General features: G+C 46.7%; 1 protein-coding gene across 15 annotated transcripts in view; it reads right to left on the bottom strand.

Moving 5' to 3' along the window:
- Positions 1 to 304: 304 nt before the first annotated feature.
- The window catches only part of SIPA1L1 (signal induced proliferation associated 1 like 1), a 421,848-nt gene continuing 394,458 nt past the window's right edge, over positions 305 to 27,694 (bottom strand). For 10 of the 15 annotated variants that reach the window (XM_036011659.1, XM_036011652.1, XM_036011661.1 and 7 more), the window contains 7 exons: positions 22,649 to 22,888; positions 21,198 to 21,363; positions 15,940 to 16,186; positions 6,979 to 7,122; positions 5,545 to 5,653; positions 2,817 to 2,901; positions 305 to 2,249 (listed from right to left, as the gene is read on the bottom strand). In XM_036011659.1, the coding sequence (XP_035867552.1) occupies positions 2,106 to 2,249; positions 2,817 to 2,901; positions 5,545 to 5,653; positions 6,979 to 7,122; positions 15,940 to 16,186; positions 21,198 to 21,363; positions 22,649 to 22,888 (1,135 nt within the window). In that variant the 3' untranslated portion in view covers positions 305 to 2,105. Of the gene's footprint in view, positions 2,250 to 2,815; positions 2,902 to 5,544; positions 5,654 to 6,978; positions 7,123 to 15,939; positions 16,187 to 21,197; positions 21,364 to 22,648; positions 22,889 to 27,694 lie in introns of those variants that run through there. The other 5 variants (XM_036011668.1, XM_028505476.2, XM_036011687.1 and 2 more) reach the window with 2 other exon arrangements.

Here is a 27,694-nt window from a genome sequence, read left to right as displayed (position 1 = left end):
AACGCGCTGGTCTCAGGGAAGGGCAGTGTTGTTATGGAAAATCCACACATGGATAATGAAGAGAGAACTAATTATAAAGTGCTCTGCAAATATTAAATCATAAGCAGATGAGGCAAATTAGGAATTCTCTCTGGACAGGTGAACAGCGAGTCAAAACGCTCATTAAAATTCTAAGAGGGACAAAAACTTTCGAGAACCATCTTCAGTGTTAATGGAGCCTGATGAAGAGAGAAGGGTGGCAAGGAGGGTGACTGGGAGCTTTTTCAAATAAAACCTCAAGCAACAACACCAATGCGTTTTAAAAGAGCATTTAAAATGAATTTTATTGTTTGGATTTTACAAGTAGTCTTTAAAGGCTTCAAACAAGAACTCTGTTGCAAAACTCTAATAAATAGCTTGCCCCAAGCCCCCAAACAAAATGTAAAACAAAATGAAAACTAAACTCAGAAGGATAAGCAAGCCTTCAGAATGCTTAAATGTTACTGATATTTCTCATGTATAAAGAGATATCAGGCAATGTACAATCTCCTTCATACAAGTCAGAGAGAGAGAGACAACTGAGATCTTTACAAAGCACTCTGAGCTCTTCCTATTTCCATGATAGAATTGTCACCAGAAGAAGAAAACCCCATGGAGAAATCACACCATGAATGAAACTGTAGCGTAAAAGTCTGGTGGTGGGGCGGGGAGAGAAGGGGTCCATCCCATGTTTTTCAGGGATGGAGAGAGGACTGAGTCGGCATGACTTGGAGCAGGGAACGTCCAAGCAGATGACACTAGATGGCTGCACGTTCCCCCTGAGAGGGCACAGGTGTCAGTTTAGTGACAATTATGAAGGCTAGAAACAGGGCCACCAGGGGCTCCCCTGGGTCCCTCGACACTGGTGGGACCAGCGTCTCTGCACTCTGCAGGACCGAGGGCCCTCAAACAGTGGCCACGTGCCCAAAGCAGCGGCGTCACTAGACAGGAGAGCACGCGAACCATTTCTGCAGCAGGATCCGCGGGAGGCCGCAAGAGGGCGCAGAAAGTGCCGTGCTTACACTGCGCACGGGGGCATGCAGGTTTCAAAAGCCCATTCTAGCGTCACAGTCATTGCTCCGAACAAGCAGGTGGTTAAAATTTACAAGTTAACATTCACTTTTCCTAGTTACAAATACTGGTGAAATCTTGCTTTTTAGACGAGGATTTACTAAATTTTTTTTAAGTATGGTCATTTTGAGCGAGCTAAAAATACAATTTTTGTTGCATTTTCAACTTTAAAAATCTTAAACACTAAACTTTTGGCCAAAACACATACAAACAATATTTTAGGTTGAAGGAATTCTGAAACCCATTAATGTTTGGAGCCAGGAAGCTGTAGAGGAGCTGATTTCAATTTGCTGGGATTTGCTTAAGCCAAACCCAAAGGCCTCTAACTCTTGAGGAGCACACAGCACCTGGGACCCTCCTCCCTGGGGAAAGAAAGGAGGGCATGACGTCAGGGAGCAGGACGGGAAGGGGTGTGGCCCGCAAGGGGTGTGGCCTGCGGGCACGCTCTTCGCCTCCCTCTGGTGCTCTGACTTGCTACTGCCAAACAACCCCCTCCTGCTACTAATCTGTAAGCCAGGTGCAACAGAACAGCCTTAGCTCCAGAACAGTCCTTCGGGAGGCAGGCCCCTCCCTCCCCAGGCGTTTTAGGAATGAAGGTGAAGACATCGCTGCCCCAAATAAACAATTTTTAAAGACGTTTCCTCTCCTAGGAACAATGACCTTGGTCAGGATAATAAGGGAAAGCTTGGGTTACCTGAAATAGTGAAGAAAGAGCTGATGGACATAGAGGCAGATGGGCGGGGGAACCTTGTCCCCGGCCCAGTTTCTTTTAAAATACATAACAGATAAAGATATTGTGCCAAAAAAATAGACATTCACATTTTAGCAGTTAAACTTTATTTTACTTTTTAAAATTTTTACTTTTTTGTTTTTCTTTTCTACAAAAGGCAGATAATGATTGTTGACCTGCAGGTGTTGTGCTGTGCACCCCCCGAAAGAGGGCACAGTGGGTAGGAAGCTGGGGAGGGAGGGCTGAGAATGCGCTCGACGGCGTGACCCGGGCTGCGGAGCCGGCCCTAGCTCATGTCTATGGTATTGAAGACCCATTCCGTGAACTTCTTCAGCTTGTCGGAGGCGTTCTGGGACTCCTCCTGCAGCCTCAGGTTGTCCTCTCGCAAGTGCTGAACTTCTGCCTGAAGGTGGGCTTTGTCCTCCTTTTCCTGCGAGGGAGAGCAGAAAAGGGCTGAGGGGGCGGCTCTGGGTCTGTGCCACCGCCCACCTGTTTCCATCGCTCATGCGCCAGAACACCTACGTACAAGCCTGGGCCGGGGTTAGAGCCCAGGGAGCAGGAGTTCCAGAGCGGTTCACTGCGGGTTTATTATGGAATGTAAATAATGTCGATTTTAATGTCTTGGCTAATAAGGGCTGCCTTAAATTTTAGACTGTTGCTTTGGTGGTTGCTGTCTTAATATAGTCAAAGCCGCTCAAGAAACAAAACAAGATGCAAGTCTCTTGGCACAAAAGCACAAATCACAGTGACAGCCTGGGGTCTGGGCTCCCGACTCGTCATAGAGGGGAAGCGGAGGCCAGGACGGGGCTCAGAGGGGGCTGGCTGAGGCTCTAGGCTTCCCCACCAAGGGCCCACCTGACGGCCATCTCGCATCACCCGTGTCAGCGGGGGCTGAGCTCCAAGCATTCCCCCCACACCGGCCTCTTGCTGCACTAACACTTTTTGAAAAGGGCCGTTTGCACAGCCCGGGCAATGTGCTTTGAGAACGTGTGTTTACCTTCTTCAGATCTTCCCGGAGCATCTTCAGCATCCCTTCCAGCTGGTCCACTTTAGAAGCCAGAGTGGGAGAGGAGTCTTTACTGCTGGGAACAAGAAACGAAAGACCATGTTGGCAGGAGGAGCCTCTATGGCCAGGTTTGTTGAGCATTTTTAAAAATGGGGCGGCTGTGTCTGTAAAATGGTCATCTTAATATAAGGTTATACAAGCATGAGCTATGGCCAGTCAGTAGCTTCCTTTGTTAAAGATGCTGCATTTGTGACAACATTTAGGGTAGTAGTGAAAATGGTCTCTCTGGCAGGCACCACAGTCAAACAGTGAAATGATTCCTAGCTCTTCAGTGGCTTTTAAGAGGAGGAGAGGGTGGGGGCGGGGCCAATGTAAGTGCGACTGACTGTACCTTGGGGCGACCAGGACAGAGCCTCTGGTTCCCCGAAAACAGTCTCTGACCACCATCCAGTTGCATGCAAATTACTGTGCTCACATCTTAAAACCTAGACCAAATATCTTAGATTATTAAAAGAATGGCTACATGTTTCAAAAACTTGTCAGTCCAATCTTAATGTCTTATGTGCTTTGCTACTATGATCAGCAAGCCAGACAGAGTTTTCTTATTTTCTCCCATTTTCTGTAAGGACTAGTAATGAATGCCCTCCTGGAGGATTGAAGGGAGGGTGAGTTAGAGGGGGAGAAAGCCCCCTAAATGCTGGGCAAGGCTGAGGGCCCTCGGCGGCCCTTCTCCCCCCACTCTCCTCGACCCAAACTCCAGCTGTGCCAAGCTCTGCAGTGAGTCCTAGCCAGGCATGACCTCGGAGCCGGGCAACCGAGAACCTAATGCCTTCCATTGGGATAAAGTGCAGCGGCCTCTTCCCAGAGCTCAAAGGGGAGGAGGAAGTGACTCTGAATTTTTGAAATAATGGAATAAAAGGCATTCTTTACTTTAAAGATCAAAGTTTGAATCCCTGACCGAAAATGAGCTGTGTTGTTGTCTTTTAATAATTCTAGAGCTATAACGAGTGTGAAAGGTAAAACAATGCATTATTTTTACAGAGTGTCACAGGCTGCAAATAAATGGAATGATAACAATCTTCCAACTTCTAAGACAGGACAACCAGTTAAAAGCTGACAACAAGCAGACTTTCAAAGGCGAGTGGTCGGCTGTGACCGCGCCGCCCAACACAGCGCAGCAAGCTGGTCAGGTCCAGGCGGGCTGGGGGCCAAAGGTAGGGCAGGTAAGGGTGGCGCCACACAGGATCACTGAGCAGGCTGGGGGGCTCACAAGGACCCAGGCCACGCTCGGCTGTGGCAGGGCTGATGCAGCCACTGTGGGTTGGTCAGTGTGGAAGCGGCTCTCAGAGCCCATCTCGACTTCCGGAGGTTTTCAGAGTGAATTCTGTGTCTGCGTGGACGCTGATAATTTGTAAAAACAGTGAAATCCTCTTGCATTTGTTCATCACAGTGAACAAGGAACAGAGCCGACCATCATCTTCATTTATGATTCTACAAAGGCTTAAGAGCTGCTTCAGCGGTCAGTCCTTCCTCGGGAAGATGGACTTCGCCGGCCCAGACTCCTGTCTGCCAGAGACCCCATCCTAAGAAGGCATTCCATTCCTCGGCCTGAACCTGCAGTTTTAAAGTTGTCAACAGCCAATGTCAGTGCCACTCTCCTTCCCCAGCCATTGCAGTGGGGACACGAATGTGGCACCTGTCCATTACACTCATGAAGCATGATCCGTTGCTCTCACTCTGGCTGCACGGGTAGGGTTTCCTCTCGGACTCGCTCCGGAGTCTTCAGGCACGAGCTCTGGCGTATCTGTGTGCTCTATCCCTGCTTCGCCTCGCCTGTACTGAGTTTTAGATAGAGGTGCCTGGATTCTTAGCCATCTCCCAAGGTTTTGGGGAAGAGGGTTCACACTGCTGGAATTATCCTGCATCAAGGCGCGCTTACTACATGTCCTATGGCTGACTGCCAAGGTGCCTTCCTGCACAGTACGTCCTCACTTAGCGTCACACGTAGGTCCTGCCACTTTAAGTGAAGTGACCTACAACAACCAGTGTTACCACAGGCTAATGGACACAACCGAGAATCACGTTCCTACAGCATCCCACCGATGTCACAACAAATGATGTTACTCGAGGATCTGCGGTACAGTGACATCACACACACAGGGGTGTCCCATAAATACCCCACCACGCCACGTGGACCTGAGGGGAAATGTCAGCCTCTGCGCCAGCAAACAGAAGTCAAAGTCCGTGTTCTCAGAAGAAAGCCCTCTGGGGCTCAGTTGCTGCTTCTGCATGTGACGCACGACCTGGACTGACTGCCCTGGTGACCGAGGTGCAGTGTGCATCGGCAGCAGCGAAGACACAGACACACACATGAGCGTGACCGCAGACGGCTGTGGAGGAGACTGAAGGACTCACCACATGGGAATCGGGAGATTTTAGTGCAAAGGATTTTTCTGACCTTACCTGATAAGCCTCACGGGCATAACTGTATAATAGTATTAAACAACAAAGACGATGCGTGATTTCCACTTTAAGCGACCGAGGACAGTTTGATTGGGCTGCAGTGTGAGGGACAAAGCGCTCTAACTAAAACGTCACGTGCTGGCCCCGTGGTGGTGAGCATCCATCCCCCAGCTAACCCGCATGGCCTCCATCTCCTCTCCCCTGTGTCCACCAGCAGTATGGGTGACACTCGGGGATCCCACCCTGGGGGACCCACCTGCTGTACGACTTCATTGGGGCCAGGTCCTCCAGCTGGTCACCGTTGGAGGCGGCGCTCAAGGGGCGGCGGTTCTCATCAGTAGCAGCGAAGAACGAGGCTCTCTGGACTGGAGAGGAGGCAGAAACCGCTCAGCGGTCCGAGGTCAGCACGTGGCCCACCCTGACCTCTAATCGCCGGGCTGGGGGCACCGCGTAGCCCGTGGACCCCATCTCCCCACCCTCACAGGAAAAAAATGTTTTAAGCTGGAACACTGTAATTTTCCTTTTAAAAAGAGTTGTCCTGAATCGATTTTTAGTCCTTCTTTTCTCTCGCTTATCAAAGTAGCATTCTGTTAGATGTTTCCCTGCAAACAGGCCTTGTGCCAAATTTCCAGGCAAGGCTTTCCACTCAGTGACGATATCAATGCATTAAAGAGCTAGTGTTAAGCTTCTTGAGACTTCCTGAAGTATGTTTTCCACAAGACACCTCGCCACCTTGCAGGGCTGTAACCTCAGTCCACACACATGTGCTTACCAACTTAAAAATATACCAACTTAAAACTTGATCTAAAAACAAAAATATCAAATTAACCCCTCCCCATTAGAAACACAAAACCTCTACCATGATATACATATGTAAATGCGAGTGAGTGACACACTGAAATTTACAATCGGTTAGCGTGGGACTGCTGTCAGCTACTGGGGGTGAGGGGAGGTCCTTGTTGCTCATTTCTGAATTCCGGTGCTTAATCAGTTTCTCCTGAAAGCTGGAGCTCAACTGATGAGCTACTTTCAATTCTTCAAGGAAGAGCAAATAGAAACACCGCTGCTACCCACCCCTTCGCCCCCGCGAGGAAATCACCTGCTCTCATCCTCATTTATGAAGAACTACTTAACAGCAACTAGTTGGGAATGGTAATCTTAGAGTGAAGTCAGTCTGTTTCACAAGAGGACCTGACAACCGGTGACCACACACAGGAAGGCATTACTTATAGCTGCACAGACGGGAGAGGGGAAGGGGAATGCCAAGGGGGGTCCCTGCCTCTGTCGGGACGGGGCGGGGCCCAGCAGGATGAGGTGCTAACAGATCCAACTGTGCGCCTGCCCAGGATGTCTTTACGCTGAGAGGGAGCATGTTCTTCTCAGTCAAATGACTGTTGGGACTCCCCTCCCGCCAGCCCTTCCCACACGCAGGGAGGGAAAGCACCCATGTTATGAACTCCTAGGCAGAGGAAACACCAGGTTCCATGTGACCGAATCAAAGGACGCGTGTCCCTGTGAGTGCTCAATAACCGTCAGCTCAACTGGTTTCTGGCTGTGCCAGTCACGTGCATGTGCAGTCTCCGTGTCCGAAGAAGCAGGGGAACGGAGACTCGACCAGAGCACTCACCCTGCAGCATGGCCCTGCCAAAGCCTGGAGCCAGACCGCTCAGACCCCCCTCGGTGGACTCACCCTCGTAGGCCTTGGCGGCATCCACCAAGTTGGACCAATCCAGATCCGCAGCAGCGTCGGGCAGGGGCATGAGGCCGGGGTCGGGCATGGGCCTGCGGGTCTCTTGGACATCGGTGAGAGAGCTGTCCGAAGCAGAGAACTCTCCTGCGGGAGGAGACGAGGGATCAGACACTTCTCACGCCCATGGGAGAGCCACGGGGGAGCTCACCCATCTCCTGGCACCACAACAGACGGGCACGTCATTCGGGCTCTGGGATCAGCCTGGCCTCGCAGGCCCTCAGTGGCCGTTCCAAGCTGAGTTCAACTACAAATCGACTTCCTCCAGTCTTGAATCGTTTTCTCACAACCTCTTACTACCTCATTTCTAGTAGTGTGACTCATGGAAAAGTTAGGTTTGCACCGAGGCTACAAGTCTGCTTTTGGAAGAGCTGTCTGTCTCCAGTGGGGTCCGGGCAGCTCACTTCTCCTCCCAGAGACGAGGGGTTAGCGCTAGAAGGGATTCTTCTCTCTCCCAAGGGCACAGTGAGCAATCCTGGGATCGGGGTGGGGTTACAGTGGCCTAGCATCCTGAGCCCCTGCTAAGGTGAGATTTTAAATACAAACAGTAAGCTATCTTAACAACTAACCTTTGCTTAGCCTGAGGCAGGGAGGACTGGAGAAAGAACCACTCCATGCCATACAAGGGCACGTGGCTACACTCAAGTTCATGTGTGTGGAGAACAGAGAGGGAAGGCTAGTGGAGCTCAAGAAATGTAAAGGCTCTCAATAGGGCAGGAGGTGGGGGGAAATGGGCCAGAATGCACGCTTTTATGAGAAGGGCCCACCCCTCGGAATGGGACTGGGACACTTCTACCATCCACGCAGACACAGAGCCAAAAGCGACACTCTCAGTAAAAACATGTAAGCAACTCCAGAGATACCTGTTTACAAGGAGTTAAAAAGAGCCGTCAATTATGAGAGCCTGGTAAACTCGGGTATATTTAGTGCTTGTTTTCCCTTTCAGATTACATGAAGAACTGCTCTGAAGTGCAGCTGCTAGTTATTAATGTGCTTAAAATTAGCCAAATTATGAGTGAATAGAAATCAACGAATCCCGCCAGATATTAAATGCTCAGTTCTACTGAAATTTGCTCCCACCAAGGGTAAGGAGGTGGAACAGACAATTTTGTGTGTCACTCATAACCCTCTGCCCTTTTAAAGCTGGGGTTCAAATTTCCATATGGGGGGACAGAGAAGTCAGCCCTCCCCACTGCCCGAACACGCTGCAGTGGAGTCACACCCGTGCCGGGGCTGCGGGTCAGCCCAGCAAGGCCTGTCCTGTTGAGGACACAGGACCGTGGCGCTGCCCCCTGACCTTCAGGAAAGCAGGAAGGTGGGCAGGTGCTCAGAAAGGGAGCCCTTCCTTCCCATTCCTCAGGCTGGGCTGTAACCCCAGGCTTCCTTCATCAGCGGAATGAGGACTGCGTGTGGGTTTTCTGAGCTGCTCTCTTAGAACACGAGTCTCTAAAAGACAGGGCCTACTTTGACACACATATGCAGAGAAGCCTTTACAACGCATTTTTATTGCTGCAAAGGTTTAAAAAGAGTGCAGGAAGTTAGAAAAGCGCTCAAGGTAGGCAGAAGGTTGCAGGAGCAATGGAATCCAGGGGAGGGTGGCCCCAGTGCGGGGACAACAAAGGAGAAAAGGTTGCTGGTTACTGGGTTACTATGAGGAGGTTTTTTTTAAGAGTCTGGATGGTAAGAAGTGGACATTTCATGTGTCTATTTTGGTTCTTTGGGGATGACCTCCTGGAGCAAAGAGAAACAAGATCTACGCTGTAGTTGGATAGGGGTGGGAGAAGGGGAGGCTGGCATGATCCCCAAGTGACGCCTGCCAGGGTGGAAGTGGGGGATGGGAACAGTGAGTGGGATGGAGACGCTGGGGGCCGTTCATGAGAGTAGGCTGAGAGCTCACGAAAGATGCACGGAAAAGCAAACCAGGCCAGCGGCAGATTTAAAGAAAACACTGCTCTGAGCAGCAGCAGAAGGAAAAGGAATGTGGGTGTGAATGAACGGACACAGAACTCCTAGGAAAAAAGGGCAGAAGGGAGGTGTGGTTACAGCTGTATGTGTAATACACAAGCAGGAAGGCCGGCTCCATAACAGGTATCCACTGTGCTGGGTCACGGTGGGGAAGGAATGGAGTTGGATGGAGAGAGGAGAGAGGAAAAGGACAAATGTCAACCCACAGTCCCAGAATATGGCCCTTCATGAAAGTGAGATCCAGACAGAGCAAACGGACATTTATGAACAAAGGCAAGAACATGGAGGTACCCCATCGTCAACATGCCTTTTCCTAAAATACATGCTCACTCAGTGGATGAAAGAGTCAACAAGCAAGTGGTTGACGCCACAGGCAACACCTTCCCAGCCTGGGAATGACCAAGAACAAGGGCAAGTGGGGTTCCGTGGTGGCTGGAGGGAGGCAGTGAATACAGGGTCTAAGAAATAACTAAGCTGTTACCCACATTTACCCAACATAACAGCAGCTGGGATGTTTGGTAAAAAATGCTAATTCTCAATATACATCTTTGTATTCAAACTCAAATTCAGCAGGTCTGGAGGAAGGACTGGAAATCTGTATTTTTAACAAAGATCTGAAAGGGCAGCTTTCACACACATCTGGTGCCCTGGTTTCTGCAGCTGTAATCCAGGCAGAGGGGTTCCTTGATTGCCCAACTCTGGTGGCCAAGGGGGCTTGCATTCCTGGGATCCCCTGGACTGCACCAATCAGTCTCTCTGTGAAAAGGCTTATTTGTTTGTTTGGGAACTTTGGCCCAGGGGAAGGTTCAAATTTGGCACACAACCAGACTCTACGAAGGGACTCTCAGGGCCCAGAGGCTGATGGATGCCACCTTTCTTCTTGTCCTCACTCCAGTTTACCAGCAGCTCCTGGAAGAAGTTTATACAGTCACCTGGCACCTCAATTTTGTGGCTGCTGCCGGGTGACACCACTGGATTGCCTGGTTCTGAAGACCGGCAGGGCCAATGTCTACAGTCCCACAGGACTGTGTATGTTTGCAGACTGTAAACGCTGCTGCCAGAGGATCTGGCTTCCTATCAGCCTGAATATAAGAACTGACTGAACTCCTCCCCTCTGACACACTGACAGGTAGGTCTGGCACACTCGCAACTATGGGAAGTCACTGAAGGAAAGTTGGCTGCTTGGACATCACAAAGGTTTGAGAGGAAAGAGCTAGCTAGGGTGGGGGTGAGTGATAAGGTTCACTTCTTCAAGACTTGGAGAAGTGGCTGTTTCATCTAGTGCAGAGAAACCAACACAGAGAGTCAGGGAGATAAACAAAAAATACATTCCAAACAAAAACACAAGATAAAACCTCTAAAATGGTTAATAAACAGAGGTAAGTAATTTTCCTGACAAAGAGTTAGAAATAATGGTCGTAGAGTTGTTCACTGAACTTGGGGGAAGGACGGATGAACAGAGACAGAAAACATGAGGAAGCACCAAACAGCAGTCACGGAGTGGAGCAATACGGTGACCAAACTGAAACACGCCAAAGGGGGACCAGCGGTAGACAGATGAAGAAGAACAGAGGGCCCGTGAACTCAAAGACAGGGCAGTGGAACTCCATCAGGGCAGCAAAAAGGAAAAAAAAAAAGTGAAGAAAGCCAGAGGGACTTACAAGACAACATCATGTGGACCAACATTCATATTACAAGAGTTCTGAAAGGAGAGAAGAGAAAGAGGAAAAAAAACTTATGTGAAAGAAATAATGGCTGAAAACTTCTCTAAGCTAGGGAAGAAACAGACACAGTTCCAAAGTGTCAAGAGAGTTCCAAATAAGATAAACCCCAACAGACCCATACCACAACACATTCTAATGAAAACATTAAAAGCTAAAGACAAGGAATTTTAGGAGCAGCAAGAGAAAAACAACTTGTCAGGTACAGGGGAGCACACACAAGACTACAGGCAGACTCTCTTCAGGCCAGAGGGCAGTGGCACAATATAGTCAAACTCCTCAATGAAGAAACTTCCAAGACTACACTACTTAGTAAAGCTGCCATTCAGAATTGGAGAGGAAAAGTTTTCCAGACAAGCCAAAGCTAAAGGAGTTCAACACAACTAAACCAGCCCGACAGTAAAGGTTACAGGGACATCTTTGTCTTGAAAAGAGTGAGTGCTAATTAATGACAAGAAAACATGAAAGTATAAATCTCACTAGAAAAGGTAAATATATTAAAAGGTGGTAGATTAATTACTTATGAAACTAGGATGAATGTTAAAAGATGAAAGTAGTGCAGATAACTTTAATGATAAGGTAAAGAATACACAAAATAAAGAGGTGTAAATTCTGACATCAAAAACAAAGTATTGGGGGAGAGACTAAAAGCATAGAGCTTTAGAATGCATTTAAACTTAAGCTGTTATCAACTAAAAATAGACTTGTAAGTTGTTGTATGTAAGCCTCATGGTAACCACAAAGAAAAAAACCCCACAGTAGATACACAAAAGATAGAAAGGAATCTAACCAGTACATAAAGTCACCAAACCACAAAGGAAGAAAGTGAGAAAGAAGTAGGCACAGAGGAACTACAAAAAGACAGAAAATTAATAAAATGGCAAAAGTACACACCTATTAATAATTACTTTAAATGTAAATAGACTAAATGCTCCAGTTAAAAGACACAGAGTAGCCAAATAAGTAAAACAAACAAACAAAAAAAAGCCCTCCCCACAAAACCTAACAGACCCACACACCTCCTGCTTATGAGAGACTCACTTCAGATGTAACTGCATATGCAGACTAAAAGTGAAGCGATGGCAAAAGCTATCCCAGGCAAATGGGAACGAAAAGAACTGGGTCGCTATACTGATACCAGATGAAAAGACAAAGGAGGACATTCCATAATAATAAAGGGGTGAATTCAACAAGAAGGTATAACCTTTGTAAGTATTTACACATTAACAGAGGAGCACCTAAATATATAGAGCAAATATTAACAGACCTAAAGGGAGATAGAGAGTAATGCAATAATGTAAGGGATTTTAATACCCCACTTACATCAATGGATAGATTTGAGCCAGAGAAGGAATCAATAAGAAAACATTATCCTCAAATGCCACATTAGACCCAATGGACTTAACATACATTAAAAAATAAAAATAAAATTAAAATATTCTATCCCAAAGTGACAGGAATACATATTTTCTCAAGTGCACATGGAATATTACCCAAGATAAATCATATTGTAGGCTACAAAACAAGTCTTAATGAATTTAAAAAGATTGAAATCATATCAAGCATCTTTCTCCACCACCATGGTATGAAGGTTGAAATTTACAAGAAGAAACCAAAAATTCACAAATATGTGGAGTTTAAGCAAATGCTACTGAATAACCAACAGGTCAAAGAAGAATAAAAATGGAAATAAAAAAATACCATGAGACAAATGAAAATGGAAACTCACCATACCAAAAAAAAGTGGGATGCAGCTAAAGCAGTTCTATGAGGAAAGTTTATAGTAATAAATGCCTACATCAAGAAACAAGAAAAATCTCAAACAACCTAATTTTATACCTCAAGGATCTAGAAAAAGGACAAAAGGTGCCCCAAATTTAGGAGAAGGAAGAAAATAAATGAAACAAAAACTAAAAAGAAATTAAAGATCAATAAGACTGAGAACAGGTTGTTAGAAAATATAAACAAAAGAGACAAACCTGTAGACTCACCAAGAATAAAGACTCAAAATCAGAAATGAGAGAGAAGCCATTACAAATGATACCACAGAAATAAAGATTGTTAGAGATTACTATGAATAATTAATTACACACCAACAAATTGAACAACCTACAATAAAATAAATTCCTAGAAACATATAACCCACCAAGACTGAACCATAAAGAAATAGAAAAATGTGAGCATATTAGCAGTAAGAAGATTGAATCAGTAATCACAAAAGTCCCAATAAACAGAAGTCCAGGACCAGAGAGCTTGACGGGGGAAATCCACCAAACATCCAAAGAAGAATGAAAACTAACTTTTGTAAACTCTTTCAAAAATGGAAATGGAAGGAACAGTTTCTAACTCATTTTGTGAGGCCAGTATTACCCTCATACCCAAACCAGACAGGGATGCCACAAGAAAAAATTACAGGCCAATACCCTGGATGAATGTAAATGCAAAATCCTCAACAAAACATTGGCAGACTGAATTCAACAAGACATTAAAAGGATCTTACACCAGGATCAAGTGGGATTTATTATAGAGACGCAAGGATGGTTGAACAACTACAAGTCTGCAAATGAAAGAACCACCAATATAACACTACATTAACAAAGTATAAAAATCATGTGATCATCTAACAGATGCAGAAAAAGCATTTGACAAAATTCAATATCCACTTATGATAAGAGCTCTCAGCAGAGTGGATCAGAGGGGATGTGCCTCAATATAATGAAGGCCACGTACAAGCCTACAGCTAACATCATACTCAATGGGGAAAAGCTGAAGCCTTTCCTCTAAGGTCAGAAACAAGACAAGGATGCCCATTCTCACCATTTTTATTTAACGTAGTATTGGGAATTGTAGCCACAGTAATTAAACAGGGAAAAGAAATAAAAGACATCCAAATTGGAAAGGAGTAAGTGAAACTCACTATTTGCAGATGGCATATTAGACAGTGTTAAAGATTCCACCAAAAAACTGTAAGAACTAATAATGAATTCAGTAAAGTTGCAGTATGCAAAGTCAATGCACAAAATGTGTTATGTTTCTACACAAATCTGTCATGTTTCTAAAAACAAACTATCAGAGAAATTAAGATAACATTCTGTTTACAACTGCATCAAAAATAATAAAATACCTAGGACTAAATTTAACCAAGGATGTAAAGGACCTGTACTGAGAAAATTGTCAGACACTGCAGAAAGACACTGAACACAGCAAAAATAAATGGAAGGATACACCATGCTGATGGGCTGGAAGAACTAATGTCATTAAAATGTCTGCACTACCCAAAGCAATCTATAGGTTCAAGGCAATCCCCATCAAACTAGTAAAGGCATTTTTTAAAGAACTAGAACAAACAATCCTAAAATTGGTTTGGAATCACAAAGGACCTCAAATACTAACGTAATTTTGGGAAAGATGAATAATGTAATCTTGGGAAAGAACAAAAAACAAATGTGGAGGCATCACATTTCCGGATTTCAAACTATATTACAAAGCTATAGTAATCAAAACTATAGTATTGGTATAAGAACAGAAATACACATCACTGGGATAGAATAAAGAGTCCAGAAATAAACCCACACATATATGGTCAATTAATTAACCACACAGGAGCCAAGAACAGAAAATGGGGAAGGGACAGTCTCTTCAATAAATGGTGTTGGGAAAATAAATAGCCACATGCAAAAAAATGAACCTGGACTGTTATCTTACGCCACACACAGAAATTAACTCAAGATGGATTAAAGGCTTGAATGCAAGACATGAAATTATCAACTCCTGGTGGAAAACACAGGTGGTAATTTCATAACCCACCGCTCGTAGATGTACTCCCTTACATCAGTCACGGCAATGACACTGGTTATGGCAATACATTTTTAGATGATACCAAAAGCAAAAATAAACAAGTGTGACTACATCAAACTAAAAAGCTCCTGCACAGCAAAGAGGCCATAAACAAAATGAAAAGGCAATCTACTGAGGAGGAAAAGCATTTCCAAATAACATATCGGATAAGAGGTTAATATCCAAAATACACAGAACTCCCAACTCAACAGCAAACACCAAACACTTTGAAGACAAAATGGGCAGGTGATCTAAACAGACTTTTGCCCAGATTGCCCACAGGTACATAAAAAGATGCTCAACTTCACTAGTCATTAGGAAAATGCAAAACAAACCCACAATGAGATGTCACCTCACACTGGTTAGAGCTGCTGTTACCAGAAAGGCAAGACACAAGTGTTGGAGAGGACGTGCTGAAAAGGGATCCCCCGTGCACTGTTGGCAGGAAGGTAAGCTGGTGCAGCCCCTCTGGAAAACAGTACAGAGGCTCCTCAAAGTAAAACTGCCACCTGATCTAGCACTTCCACTTCTGGGCATTTACCTCCCAAAAGTAAAAACTCTGATTTGAAAAGATATACGCACCCCTATGTTTACTGCATCATTGTTCGCAACAGCTAAGATACGGAGTCAACCTAAGTGTTCGCTGATGAAGGAATGGATAAAGAAAATGTGGCATATGTTCACCACGAAATATTACTCAGCCATACAAAATGCAGTCTTGCTATTGGCCACACGCTGGGCCTGGAGGGCACTGTGCCCACTGTAAAACGTCTGACGGAGAAAGACAGGTCCTGAGGGGGTACAGCACACTGAGTACGGCTCATGAGGCGGGGGGGACAAGTAGGTTTGTAGCTGTGAGTACACGAAACACAAAGTTTTTCTTGTATTGTTACTTATTAATTATTGTGTTATTTTCCATATGAAACATTGTAAACCTATTTTGCCCCATTCTGCACTGTACTGCATAGTTGGAAGTTGCTAGGAGAGTAAATCTTCAAAGTTCTCATAAAAAAACCAACTTTGTATGGTGACAGATGGTAACTAGACTCACTGCGGTGATCATTTTGCAACATAAACAAACATCAATCATTATGCTGAACACCTGAAACTCATACAATGTTATGTGTCAATTATACCCTAATTAAAAACCCCCACAAGCACCCCAGGTGACTCATGGCCTGGTGAGGTGGACTGTACCCCGTGGTTGGGGCTTGCTGCTGAGAGGCTGGATGAGGGGATGCGGGTGTGAGCTGAGATGACAAGAGCGTGTCAGCAGCACTTCCCCCCGTTGTCATGCCCGGAGCAAAGTGAATGACAGCTGTTTCTGGGGACCCTGTCATCATCAGCAGGGCCATTCAGCTGAAGCCACAGACCAACTTACCATGCAATGACTTCATTCCCAAGGTGTACGAAGGCCTCCGCAGCGGAAGAGACTTGGGGAGAGAAGGGTACGTGCTGCTGAAGAGGACATCATTGGGCAGGGCTTGGTCCAGCAGCGAAGCCCTTGAGGTGAAAAAGTGCTCCCTCTGGCCACTGTAAATACTCTCATCCGACAGCGTTCGGTGCAGGGCCCGCCTGGAGGTGGGGGTGGTGGGGAAAGGAGACTGCGGCGAGGAGAGTGCCTGGAACTGAAAAACAGCGCAAAGACAACAGAAGGTCAGTTTTCAGGTCGCACACCCAAGACCCAGGTTTGGGGGAATGGGTGAGTTAACAAAAACATTGCTCTCAGACACACCCTGTCAAATCCCGGAGCCCAAGAAGCAAGCCTCAAGGTCCAGCACCACCTCACAGCCCAAATGAGGGCTGCTGCTCACCACATCCTCCAAGCCCAGCACGCTGCCCATCAGTGCTCAGTGCCGCATTCAGACACGTCATAAGAGATCCGTCAATACTGTGTCACGGGTGAGAGCAAGATGAGAAGCACGCAAACACGAGTCTGTCGCACTGGAAGGCTCTGTCGTTGACCAGGCCGTGCCGTCTCTCTGAGCCCAAGTCCTAGTCTATGGAGCAGGGACACGACATCTCTCTGGGTTACTAGGGGTTAAGTGAGAAACACTGGGCTGTTCACAGTGGCACACATCAGTGAGGTGTATTAGGGAATAATGCTGGACCCCCGAGGGAACAGCCACGGCGCCAGAAAGGCACCCTCAGAAGCCTGTCACGTGATTGCATGTTTGCCGCGCAACAAGAGCATCTGATCATCACAAAATATTAACCCAAATAATAGGTGGCTCTTGATTAACTGCTATAGTTACATTTAATGAGTGTTGGCAGCCATGTATTTTTTGAGACAGATTTCTATTCATGAAACGAAAATAGGGAAGTCGTCTTTATAAATGACAAATATTTACATGCATATAGAAAAGGGATGCATGTTCCAGATAGCTGTATCTTACTGATGTCCTTTGTCTTTGTGACCAGACTTGATTTTACTTGAGGTTTCTCTGCAAACAGCAAGCTTTTGAGAATCCCATTCACTGAGAAACAACAGACACGTTCACAATAATTAAATATTCAGTATCCTGAAAGCCAACAGAGTATTTGGTCTGTTAACAATGAAGCTGCTATTTATTCAATTCCTCTTAGACTGCCGTTCACCTTGGCAGGGAGAACAGTGTGGGGAGCAGGTAGAGATGTGAGCAGGAGGGCTGAGTCAGGGCTGGCAGGAAGCCTCGGGGGACTTTCCACGGCACTCTGAAGAGGCAGCGAGGCCATCATGCCGCAGCAGCTCCCTTTCAAGAGTGCAGAGGACACGAGTGACACTCGGGTTCATTCATGTGCTCTGGGCCTAACACAATTCCATTCAACACACCCTTCAAGGGTTAACCAAGTCAACACTACCCACAATGTGGTGTGCACAGTTGCTGCATAAATACATAAAAAAGTACTAAATCAAAAACATTGTAAATGAGTCTCAGGAGTAGCCAATTGTGTAAAAATTGTGCTCATGTTAAAAAATTTGTGATGAGCCAAACCTAGGCACACACGTGCTTGCCCAGAGAACAAAGCTGCCACGGTAAGTACAGAACGAAGACTCTGTGAGTCTTTAAGTGGAGGAAAGTTGGTACAGTCTTCCTCCACTTAAGTGGAGAGAAGATTTAAGAGAAGATTAAGAGAAGATTTCTCTTCTCACTTTACAGAGAAGAGTGGGCATGAGAGAGGTTAAATGGCTTGGCAATAGTAATTAGTAATTTACTAAATAGTAATTTAAAACAGCAACAAACACACCAGGTCATCTCTCTTCCGTCCGCTAGGCTCTCGGACCACCGCACAGGCTTCTGCCAACCGAGTCAGATCTCAGATCTGTCCATTCAAACCCTGCTGTCGGTCTTTTTTTTTTTTTTTTAAGCTCCTCTGGGTTCAGCAAAGGGATTTCTTTCTCCAGTGAGTATTCCCACCCTGCTGGTTTTACAAGAGAGAAAATTTCCCCCAACTCTAGTTTCGGTCCCTTTGGGAAATATTAATATGCCTCATAGCAGCAAACAGCTGCCTTGAAGAGAGGTCCTTGGAGCAGCGTGCTTTACTAGAAGTTATAACGTCCTGCAGTAAAGGCAGGCAGGATACTCGACGGAAGGAAGCAATGTGGTTAGATGTGTTCTGCCCACTGAAAAGTAGCAGGACCTAGTCTCATCCAAACTCGTTCGGATGGTTCCTCTCGCCATTCCCCTTCAATTCCAGTCTTAAAGGTGTGCACACCTCTCTGGTTCTTGCAGCACCCTCTACCTTTCTTGTAGGTCAGACCTGAGGTTGCCACTGGCCCTGCCCAGGGCTACTGGCCCACTGTGGAAAGAACCACAATGAAACTGATGGTATGCTGGGAAGGGAGGTGAAAGAGCATCAGGCCAGGGGGTTTTCAGACTGTACTCCAAGGAACCCTGGATGGTCATCCCAACACCACTTCCTGAGGAGAGATGTTCAGGTAGAACCCAGGGGCCCACGACGTTCACCCCTCCCATCAGAGAAACGCTGCTTTTGCAGTTCTACATATTAGTTCCCATGGATAATTTTATTTAAAAAAAAAAAAAGAAGAAAGAAAGAAAGGTTCCTGAGCTTTAAAACCATTTGAGCACCATCGATCTACTCTGGTCCTCTCTTTCAAAGCCGAGGAACAGGGCCTAGAGAGGTGGCACCTTGCTCCAGGCCAGTCTCCCGTTCTCTCCCTTTTGCAGCCCTCCTGGCTCTCAGTGAACTGGGTTCCCCGCACTTGCAACAAGCAGGTATCAGGTCTTCCTAACAGTGGAGCTGCCCGGGCCTCTTTCTCTGGTCTACACCTGAGAGTGTTGGCAGGAAGGCAGGACCACTGGTTTGCACCACTGCCTGCTCACTTGCCGCTGTAAAGCAGCCCTCATGGCAAATAAGGTTGTTCCATCTCTGCACGCTGAGGATTCTTAGAACACTACAGCTCTGCCACTTCCCCAGAGGTAGGAGCTCCACAGCCCCTGCACAGGGCCCTGCAGCCCCACCCCACAGTACAGCCTGCCCAGCAGGGCACCGCCAGACATCCGGCATCCACTCAGCTGCAGAAGAGCCCAGGAGTGACGCTGGACTCGAACTGACGAGCTCTCCCAGGTAGCGCTTGCTGGCCAGTAAAGCCAACGTGGTGCACGTGGGTTTCCAGTGCCACGGCCTGAAGCCGGCCCCTCCTGGCGCCCACAGCAGCTGCAGCAGCTCAGGGCCTGGAGCCAGGCGTGACCTGGGAGACGTTCCATGGCCACGCTGGCCTTACCGACATGGCAGAGCCACAGTCATTCAGACGATAAATCTCAGAAGACACGTGGAGCTACTTGGCTGAACTCATCCGAAACCAAACTATAAAGGATGAAACTGGAGGAAATACAGGATGTTTCCAGCTCCTGCCTCCAGTGACGGTTTCACCGGCAGAAGCATTTTCCTTGCAGAGGGTCTGACAGTAGGATCACCACAACCTAAAGAATGTGCACCCCCATTTCAAATAGGTATGTTTTAAAGTAATTCATTTTTGGAAATAAAAGCCAAGACCTAACATAATGGCAAACAGACATCTGCTCCCATCACTTCCAGTGCATGGTGGACGGGAAGCACGAGCGCGCTGGGCTTGCCCCTGTCGGAACACGCTACCTGAGAGGTGGAGGAAAGGTGCCCTTTGTGGCAAGTCTAATGTTCCTCTGAATCACAGGAAAAGTGTGAAATAATTTTTATTCTTAAACTGGTCCTTAAACATTTTAATACACCTCTTTGGGTTTCGATGGATAAAGACAGAAATTTCAAGCGCTATCTTTTGCACGGTTGCTAAGGAAACCATTTGTACTCTGGGTGATGAGTCAGAACTGTTAAGTGCTGGCTTATAAAACAGAAATCAAGAATGGCAAGTCTTTAAAACGATTTATGATCTTAATGTTTATATGTTAATAAATTGTTTCTTTTGCAGAACTCCAGAGTGGTCTTGGGAGTACATTTCAGTCCTAGAAGTGTTGATTTTTAGGTTTAGGAGGCATGTCTGCCCCATCTGGAGGAACACGCACGCTGGAATCGAGGCGAGAAAGCTGGGACGGGACACGACCACACAGCTCCTCCAGATGGCCACGTTTCCTGGCCTTTTGATCCCAGCTGGGGGATGGCCAGTAGTTAATAGCCTGGCTTCCATTTCAATCGATTCTCCAAGTTCATAAATTAAGTTTGCTAGTCACTTCACACAGGCTACAAATCACTTAACTAAGCACTAGTGAACAGAACACGTCCAAGTTTACTGCCGTGGCCCTCCTGGGGGTGGACACCCATGTCCTGGGCTCCCAGAGACACTGCAGACAGAAGCCCTATACACTCAGAGGGCAACATCTCGGGGCCCTGGGTGGCACACACCAGCTCCGAGCCCAGGAGTGTGCGAGTGCACACCTTGGAGGATGAGAGCGGGAAGCCTTGGGGAGGCTCCGGCTCCTCCAAGCTGAGGTGAGCAGAACAAACCCTTTCACGCGGCCATGCAAAGGTGCGGTCACTGACACACGAACATCAACTCTGAGCAAGTGCTCTGGACTTTGATGGGTAGGGAGGCTGGGTTCTAGAGAAGGCAGGTGTAGCCTGGAATTCTGGGAGGGAATGGAGAGAAGGCTCCACGAAGCAGAGAGAGTCTGGAGAGTTCTGAAGGAAAGTGTGCAGGCGCAGTGTGCTGGACTGGGGAGTGCACAAGGCCCGGCCAGCACGTCTGCGTGGCCAGGGCCAGCGGACAGAAGCAAGGCCAGAGTGCGGAGTGCTGTGGGCACACGGGGCAGGGGTGATTTGTGGGAGAAGGGGAGCCCTTTGGGCAGAAGGCACTGAAGCCCTGAGAGGAAAGTTTCTGTCTGACAAGGGGGCCACAGAAGCCCCTGCAGAGGCCCGAGGAGCAGCGCACTGGAGAACAGTGCAGCTTGCGCACGGAGAGCAGGGTGCACTGGAGACGGAAGGGCCCCGGGGGCTGGGGCAGGCTGGCTGGCTGAAACCCAGACGGGAAGGACGGGGCTGCAGGAACAGAGCATTTGGAAAACACTGCGACCTGATTATTGGGAAGATGATGGGAGATGGTGGGAGGAGCTGGGAACCGACACTTCTTGGAGGGTGTACCTGGTGAGCAGCTCTGTCCCACCTGGCCTCCCTCCACCTGCTGTTTACCCCCAAGCTGTCTTGTACCTTAAAGTTCTTCTGGGATTCCGGAGTTGGGCTTTCAAGGTCGATGAGTTTCTTGAGGTCCTCTTCAATGGTGGACTTGGAGCTTGGCTTAGGAGACGCGCGGAGGTCCCTGGTGGAGGCGCGCAGCCTGGGGTGGGCTATCTCACTACCGTCACTCTGATGACGCCTGGAGTACAAGGGGAGAGATGGCAGGAAGGACGTCAGGAAGGCTGACTGAAGGGCACCCCGGGCTCTGAAGGACGCGGGTCATGGAGAAATGTTATACGGGAGAAAAGTGAGGATTACTTCTGTTCAACTACATTAGAAGCTACTCAGATAAATTCTTGTTAAAGAAACAAAACCAATTTGAAACACAAAATAAAAAGTTTGATGAAACAATCATTCTTTTACAGGAAATAATTAGCTCTACTAAGCCAAAATTAGCAGCAGACTCATTAATAAAAGACCACAGGTGATGGATCCCAAATGCAATCTCTGTACAGACAAAAACAAAATAATGGAATGAATCATTTATTCTTTTTTTTTTTTTTCTGTACTTTGTAAAAAGCCCTTTATCTATGCAGTCCCTTACTTTCTAATATTCCCTCTGGTGCCTCCTGGCCCCGTTAAGATTAAATGGAAAGGCTGGATTGATGTCCTCGAAGGGACAGGGCCGGTCTTTGCACCAGAGGGCTGGTCACTCTGAAGGCGGCTCTCCAGGCACACAGCAGCCCTCTTACCCGAGGGTTCTGCTTTCAGTGGTCACATTCACTCACCGCCAACCGCCTTCCAAAAGTGTTGATGGGGAAATCCAGAAATGAACAACTCCCACGTTTTAAATGGTGTGCCATTCTGAGTAGCACGAAGGAACCCTTGCACCTCCCCGCCCAGGGCACGAGCCAGCCCTGTGTCCAGCGCGTCCCCGGAGGTGCACACTGCCCACTGCTCGGTCCCTTCGCAGCCAAGTCTCCGCTGCCAAGTCAGTTATCACAGAGAGACCCCATCCACATGACTTTTAGTGCAGCACATTGCAATATAATTGTTCTATTTTATTTTTAGTTATTGCTGTTAATTTCTCACTGTGTCTGACTTACAGATGAAACGACCAAAGGCATGTATGGATAGGAAAACACACAGTACACATGTGTAGGGTTCGGTGTTGTCTGCGGTTCAGGCATCACCGGGGGGTGCGGAACACATCTCCCACGGGTCAGGGGGACGGCTGTTCCGTTTCATGGGAGGTCTAAGACTCTCCGATCTGAACATGTTGCAATCCGTCTTCTTTAAGGAATGAGAGGCAGAAATAATTTGAGGCAAGTTTCACTTAGGAAAATAATAATGTCCCTGCCAAATCAACTCTTTCCCACCTCCCAGCCTGGCCACCTTGGTCATAGAAAATCGTCCCAAACTTTTCCGTTTTCTGTCACGTTAAAAGCAAATCACCAGGTAAGAGACACAAATAAAATTCTCACTTTCTTGTGTCCATAAATCCCACGGAGTTTATGGTTCCTTCGGGTTTTTTCCATCCGATCAGGTACTTGCTAGTAGCGCCCTGGCGAGGGTAGAAAGTCCTAGGGCCAGACGAGGAGGACGAGGAGGAGGAGAAGGAAGGCGCGAGCTGCGAGGCGGCGGCGGGGTGGAGCTCTTCCTTGGGCGAACTCCTGGCACTGGTGAAGACGACCGGGCTGGCGGAGTGACGGGAGCTCATGGTACTGTGGGAAGCGGGACAAGGACAGGGTGACCCAAGTGTGCGCCAGGGGCCGGCCTGTCAGCCACGGAAGTGTCATCAAGTGTCACCCAGGATGGGGGTTACTGCCGGGTTAAAGACCAATGAGTATTCCATGAAATAGTGGCTGGCCTCCCTTGCTTTCTCTCTATAATTTAAATGTCTGCCGTCACAGGGAAAGACACGCACAAGCAGTTAAGACCGTCAGGGACACTCGGAAGCACGCTGGCACCACTTAAGTTTGCGAACAGCGAAGTCTACGGGAGGCGACTGACGGAAACGTCTGCAGGAAAGGGCCTGGCAGTCTGGGCGGCCGGCCCGCCCTCCTCAGAGCTAGGGGCCCTGGGGGTGCTGCCCAGGCCGGGCCGAAAACAGGGAGGAGACGGTATCGGGCACAGTCTCCCACACACATCCAAGGTCAATTGGGCACCTTAATGCTGAGATCTCCTTACCCATGGCCTCGGGCATCTGAAAGCTGATCAGAATGAACTACACCTTATACTAAACACACAAATCCACTCCACGTGGATCAAAGACTTAAGTATAGGATCTGAAACTGCAAAACTCCTCGAAGAAAATATAGGGGGTAAGTTCCTTGACTTCACAATGATTTTTTGGGTTTGACACCAAAAGTTAAGGCACCAAAAGCAAAAACATACAAGTGGGACTACATGGATTTAAAAACCTGCTTACAGCCAAAAATAAACGAAAAACAAAACCCCAACAAAATAAAAAGGCAACCTATGAAATAAGAGAAAATATATATTTGATAAGGGGTCTACATATATCCCGCCAAATATATGTAGAACTCACACAGCTCAAGAGAAGAGAAAAACAAATCGATTAAAAATGGGCAGAAGATCTGAAATGACCGTTTTCCCAAAGACACAGAGATAGCCAACACCAGTAATCACCAGGGACATGCAAATGGAAACCACGACAAAGTATCAGCTTGCACCTGTTGGAATGGTCATTATCAAAAACACAGGAAACAACGAGTGCTGGAGAGGATGTGGAGAAACAGGTACCCCTACGCACTGCTGGTGGGACTGCAGGTCGGTGTAGCTGCTGTGGGAGACAGTGTGGAACTTCCTCAAAAACTACAAAGTAGAACTACCATACGACCCAGCAATTCCACCTCTGGGTACGGATCCGAAGAAAACAAAAACACTACCTCGAAGACATCTGTGTCCCTGTGTTCACAGCAGCACTCTTCATGATAGCCACGGCATGAAAGCACCCTAAGTGTCCACCAATGAATGAATGAAGAAAATGTGGTGCATTATACACACATTAGAATAGAATTCTGCTGTAAAAAGAAGAAAATCCTGCCACTTGCAACAACATAAATGGATCTTGAGGGCATTGTGTTAAGTGAAATAAGTCAGACAAAGACAAATACTGTATGATCTCACTGATACATGTAATCTAAACAAAACAGAACAGAAAATGTCACAGAAACAGAGAACAGACTGGAAGTTGCCAGAGGTGGGGGAGGGGGCTGAAATGGGTGAAGGTGGTCAAAAGGTACAAACTCCAGTTGTAAGATAAATAATGTATAGCCTGTGACTAAATGTAAACATATTTTAAATGTTAGTTAAAGATGATCAAACTCCAGACTATCGAACTTAAGGATAAGGCTCCTTACTCATTACACTTTTAAAACTCAGGAACGCAGGATTTCCATACTTCCTCCCCACTGACCTCGTGGGACCCAAGTTCACACTGCTTGAGCCCTGCAGAGTTCTCCCAGCGTAGGCTGAGACCAAAGGCAGCTGTCTCCTCCTATGATGATGGACCATGTGCCTGAAGACTTAGTTAAGAGGACACTCTCCAAGCAACCCTTAGCAGCACTTCCATTTGCGAAAAACTAATGGAGGTGATCTGAATAACATATGTGCCTTGGTGAGTGACAACGGATCAGTATTGACGCCTCAGCCGTCCTGCAGGTACTGGAGTAATGGGAGAGGACAACGACGAGGGAAACTGGTGCAGGGCACATGGGCACGTTCTGTCCCACTCATGCAACTTCTCTGTACCTTGACACTATTCCCTAATGGTCCTGAGATAATACATACAGGTGAAAACAGATCTTAAATCCCCACTTCATACCTTACCTAAAAATCATTTGCATTTGGATTGTGTATTTAAATGTAAACCTAAAGATTCTAGACTATAATGTGTGAGAACATTTTCATGAAAGAAGCAGAGGTTCTTTAGTAATATTATAAAGGAAATGGTTGAACCCCATTAAAAGAACTTCTGCTCATCCGAAGATACAGAGTAGGAAAACAGATGTAAAATACATCTCCAACTATGGGCTCTATCCAGAACACACAACTCCTACGACAACCCAGCAGAAAAATGGGCAAAGAGCTGGAAAGGAATCTTACCAAGAGGACATCTCATCTCACCAAAGAGGACATCTCAAGAACCAGCACACACTGGTGCTCGGTATCACCAGTTATCAGAAAATGCAAATTAACGCCACCAGGAGGGACGATTACACACCCTGCAGCAAGACTAAAATTACATACTTACAATAGTAAGTGACAGAGAGGATGTGAATCCATTAGAACCCTTACACGTGGCTGGTGGGAGTGTTACTGGTTACAACCACTTCAGCAAACTGGTTCACAGTCCCTGCTAAAGTTGAGTGTGTGCGTGTGTGTGTTTGTGTGTATACTATGACTTAGCAACCCACTCCTAGGTCAACATGCAAAAGAAATTCATATACGTTGTGCACCAAAGGACACGCACGAGAATTTGTAACATCCCCACACTGGAAACACTCGAAATGTGCATCAACAGAACTATGAGTGGTGGCGTGTTCCTGAAATGTAATTACACTCCAGCATTGAAAAGAAACTGAAGCGACCTGTAGCACATGGGTGAATCTAACTAACATAATGTTGATAAAGGCACCAGACACAGAATAAAACACGTGGTATAATCCCACGTATATAAAGCCCCCAAACAGGCAACGTGAGTCCAGGAGTTCAGGCTCCAGGGCTGTGTTCACGGTGGGGAGGAGATGGGTGCGATTGGGGAAGGCGTGTGGGAGGAAGGCTGTCTGGATGTTGACATGTTCTAGTTCTTGACCTGGGGAGTGATGACGTGGGTGTGGGCACGCTGTGAAAATTCATCCTGACGCACACCCATGACCTGTGCCCTTCTCGAGATGCATGCTGCGCTTCAGTGGAAACACCCACAAAAATAAAACAAAAGGACCTCAAGGGGAGGGAGAACACCCTCACATCTCTCACATGAATTGAAAAGAAACACGATCTCATTTAGTTTTCACCTCTTGGTAACAAATTATCCCGTTTGTTTGCTTTTAAAATTAAGAAAAGTTGGAATGCAAAACCCTTGCATAAGTGCAGTGTGTTAGATCAATGAGAGCAAAATAACAGTAGGTTTCTCTTATGGAAGGAGACTAAGTGAAGAAAGGAGAACCAAGAGGAAAAAAGAAAGTGGGGACAGATACAAAGATAGAGGCAGATCAGCTCATTGAGAACTACACCAGAGACCCGGACCAGCAGTCACATGAATTAACACAGGGAGAAGCTTCTGAGATGGTGAGAGTGCATCCTTCCGGATACTTTAAAACAATACGACAGGCTTGTGGCTATTTGTTAGTTACTTAGCAACAAGATCCAGTCTGGTTTGCAGATCTTTTCAACCGACTATACCTACCTCACAGACATTTATAACACAGATGTGTGATGTCTCACACCTCAACCACAGTTAGTGTCAGAAGCAGATGTCAATAAAGTGAAATGTAACGAATCAGGGTCTAGCATATGCATCTCTCAGCTTCGATAATCACGTGCTTGCATCACCTGCCTTGGTGAGTATCCACGAGTGAGTGCAAGTGTGTTAAGAGTTACTAGAGCTGGTTCTGACATCCTAAATAAATGTTAAAATAGAAATGGCAGGGCCCTACTTGAGACTCTGATTCAGTGAGCTAGGAGGGGTGGAGCAACATGAGAATTTGCACTTTTAAGGTGTGTTCAGCTAGTGCTGCAGTCCCTGACTCATTCTGAAAACTGCAGTACCCAAGGTACACTTGAATTGCCCATTTTTGTCTTTCTCAGCAACAAGTATCTCGATATGGTAACATCAGTGTTCAAAACCCAGAGGCTCTCAAGGCCTAAATGTTTGGTCAGAACAGAAATAATCAGCCACGAGAATAGAAAATAGATTGCATTGTCTGTTAATTTACAAATCATTCCTCCATGTTTTACAAAGTAGTTGTGCTGGTTTGGGCCAAATGTGCATACTGCATAGTAAGGGAAGTTACAGAAGAGGCTTACAAACGCCGAAGGAAAGCGCAATACATATAGTATATACAGTTTTTGGAGCCCTTCCCTTCCTGTCCGAATTTAATTACAAACATTTCTCTGAGAGGCATTTAAGGTTTGGTACTAGATTATAAACTCTTTGACAACAGAAACTGCCCTCAGCACCCTCGTGTATCTAACAATGCTAGGATTTAGTAGACTCCAAGTAAAATAACCGTTGAACAAAGAGCTTCTCTTCAGCGTTTATGTGGCACACACACCACGCATGTAACGTGTTTATCTTCTTTACCGTCTGTCTCCTTGTTTAGATGCAAGCTCTGTGAGGGCCAACATTTTTGTCTGATATGTTTACTACTGGATTCTCCACTCCTAGAGTAGTCCCCGGCCATTGTAGGTAGATGATATTTGATGAAACAAACTGTCAAATAAATAATTACTCAACCATTTAAATGTAAGGAAGAGTTATGCATGAAGATGCTGTATTTTAT

This window comes from Phyllostomus discolor, chromosome 1 (assembly GCF_004126475.2).
Source record: "Phyllostomus discolor isolate MPI-MPIP mPhyDis1 chromosome 1, mPhyDis1.pri.v3, whole genome shotgun sequence".
In the NCBI taxonomy this organism is placed as follows: Eukaryota; Metazoa; Chordata; class Mammalia; order Chiroptera; family Phyllostomidae; genus Phyllostomus; species Phyllostomus discolor.
This window is presented reverse-complemented; position numbering and strand designations above follow the sequence as displayed.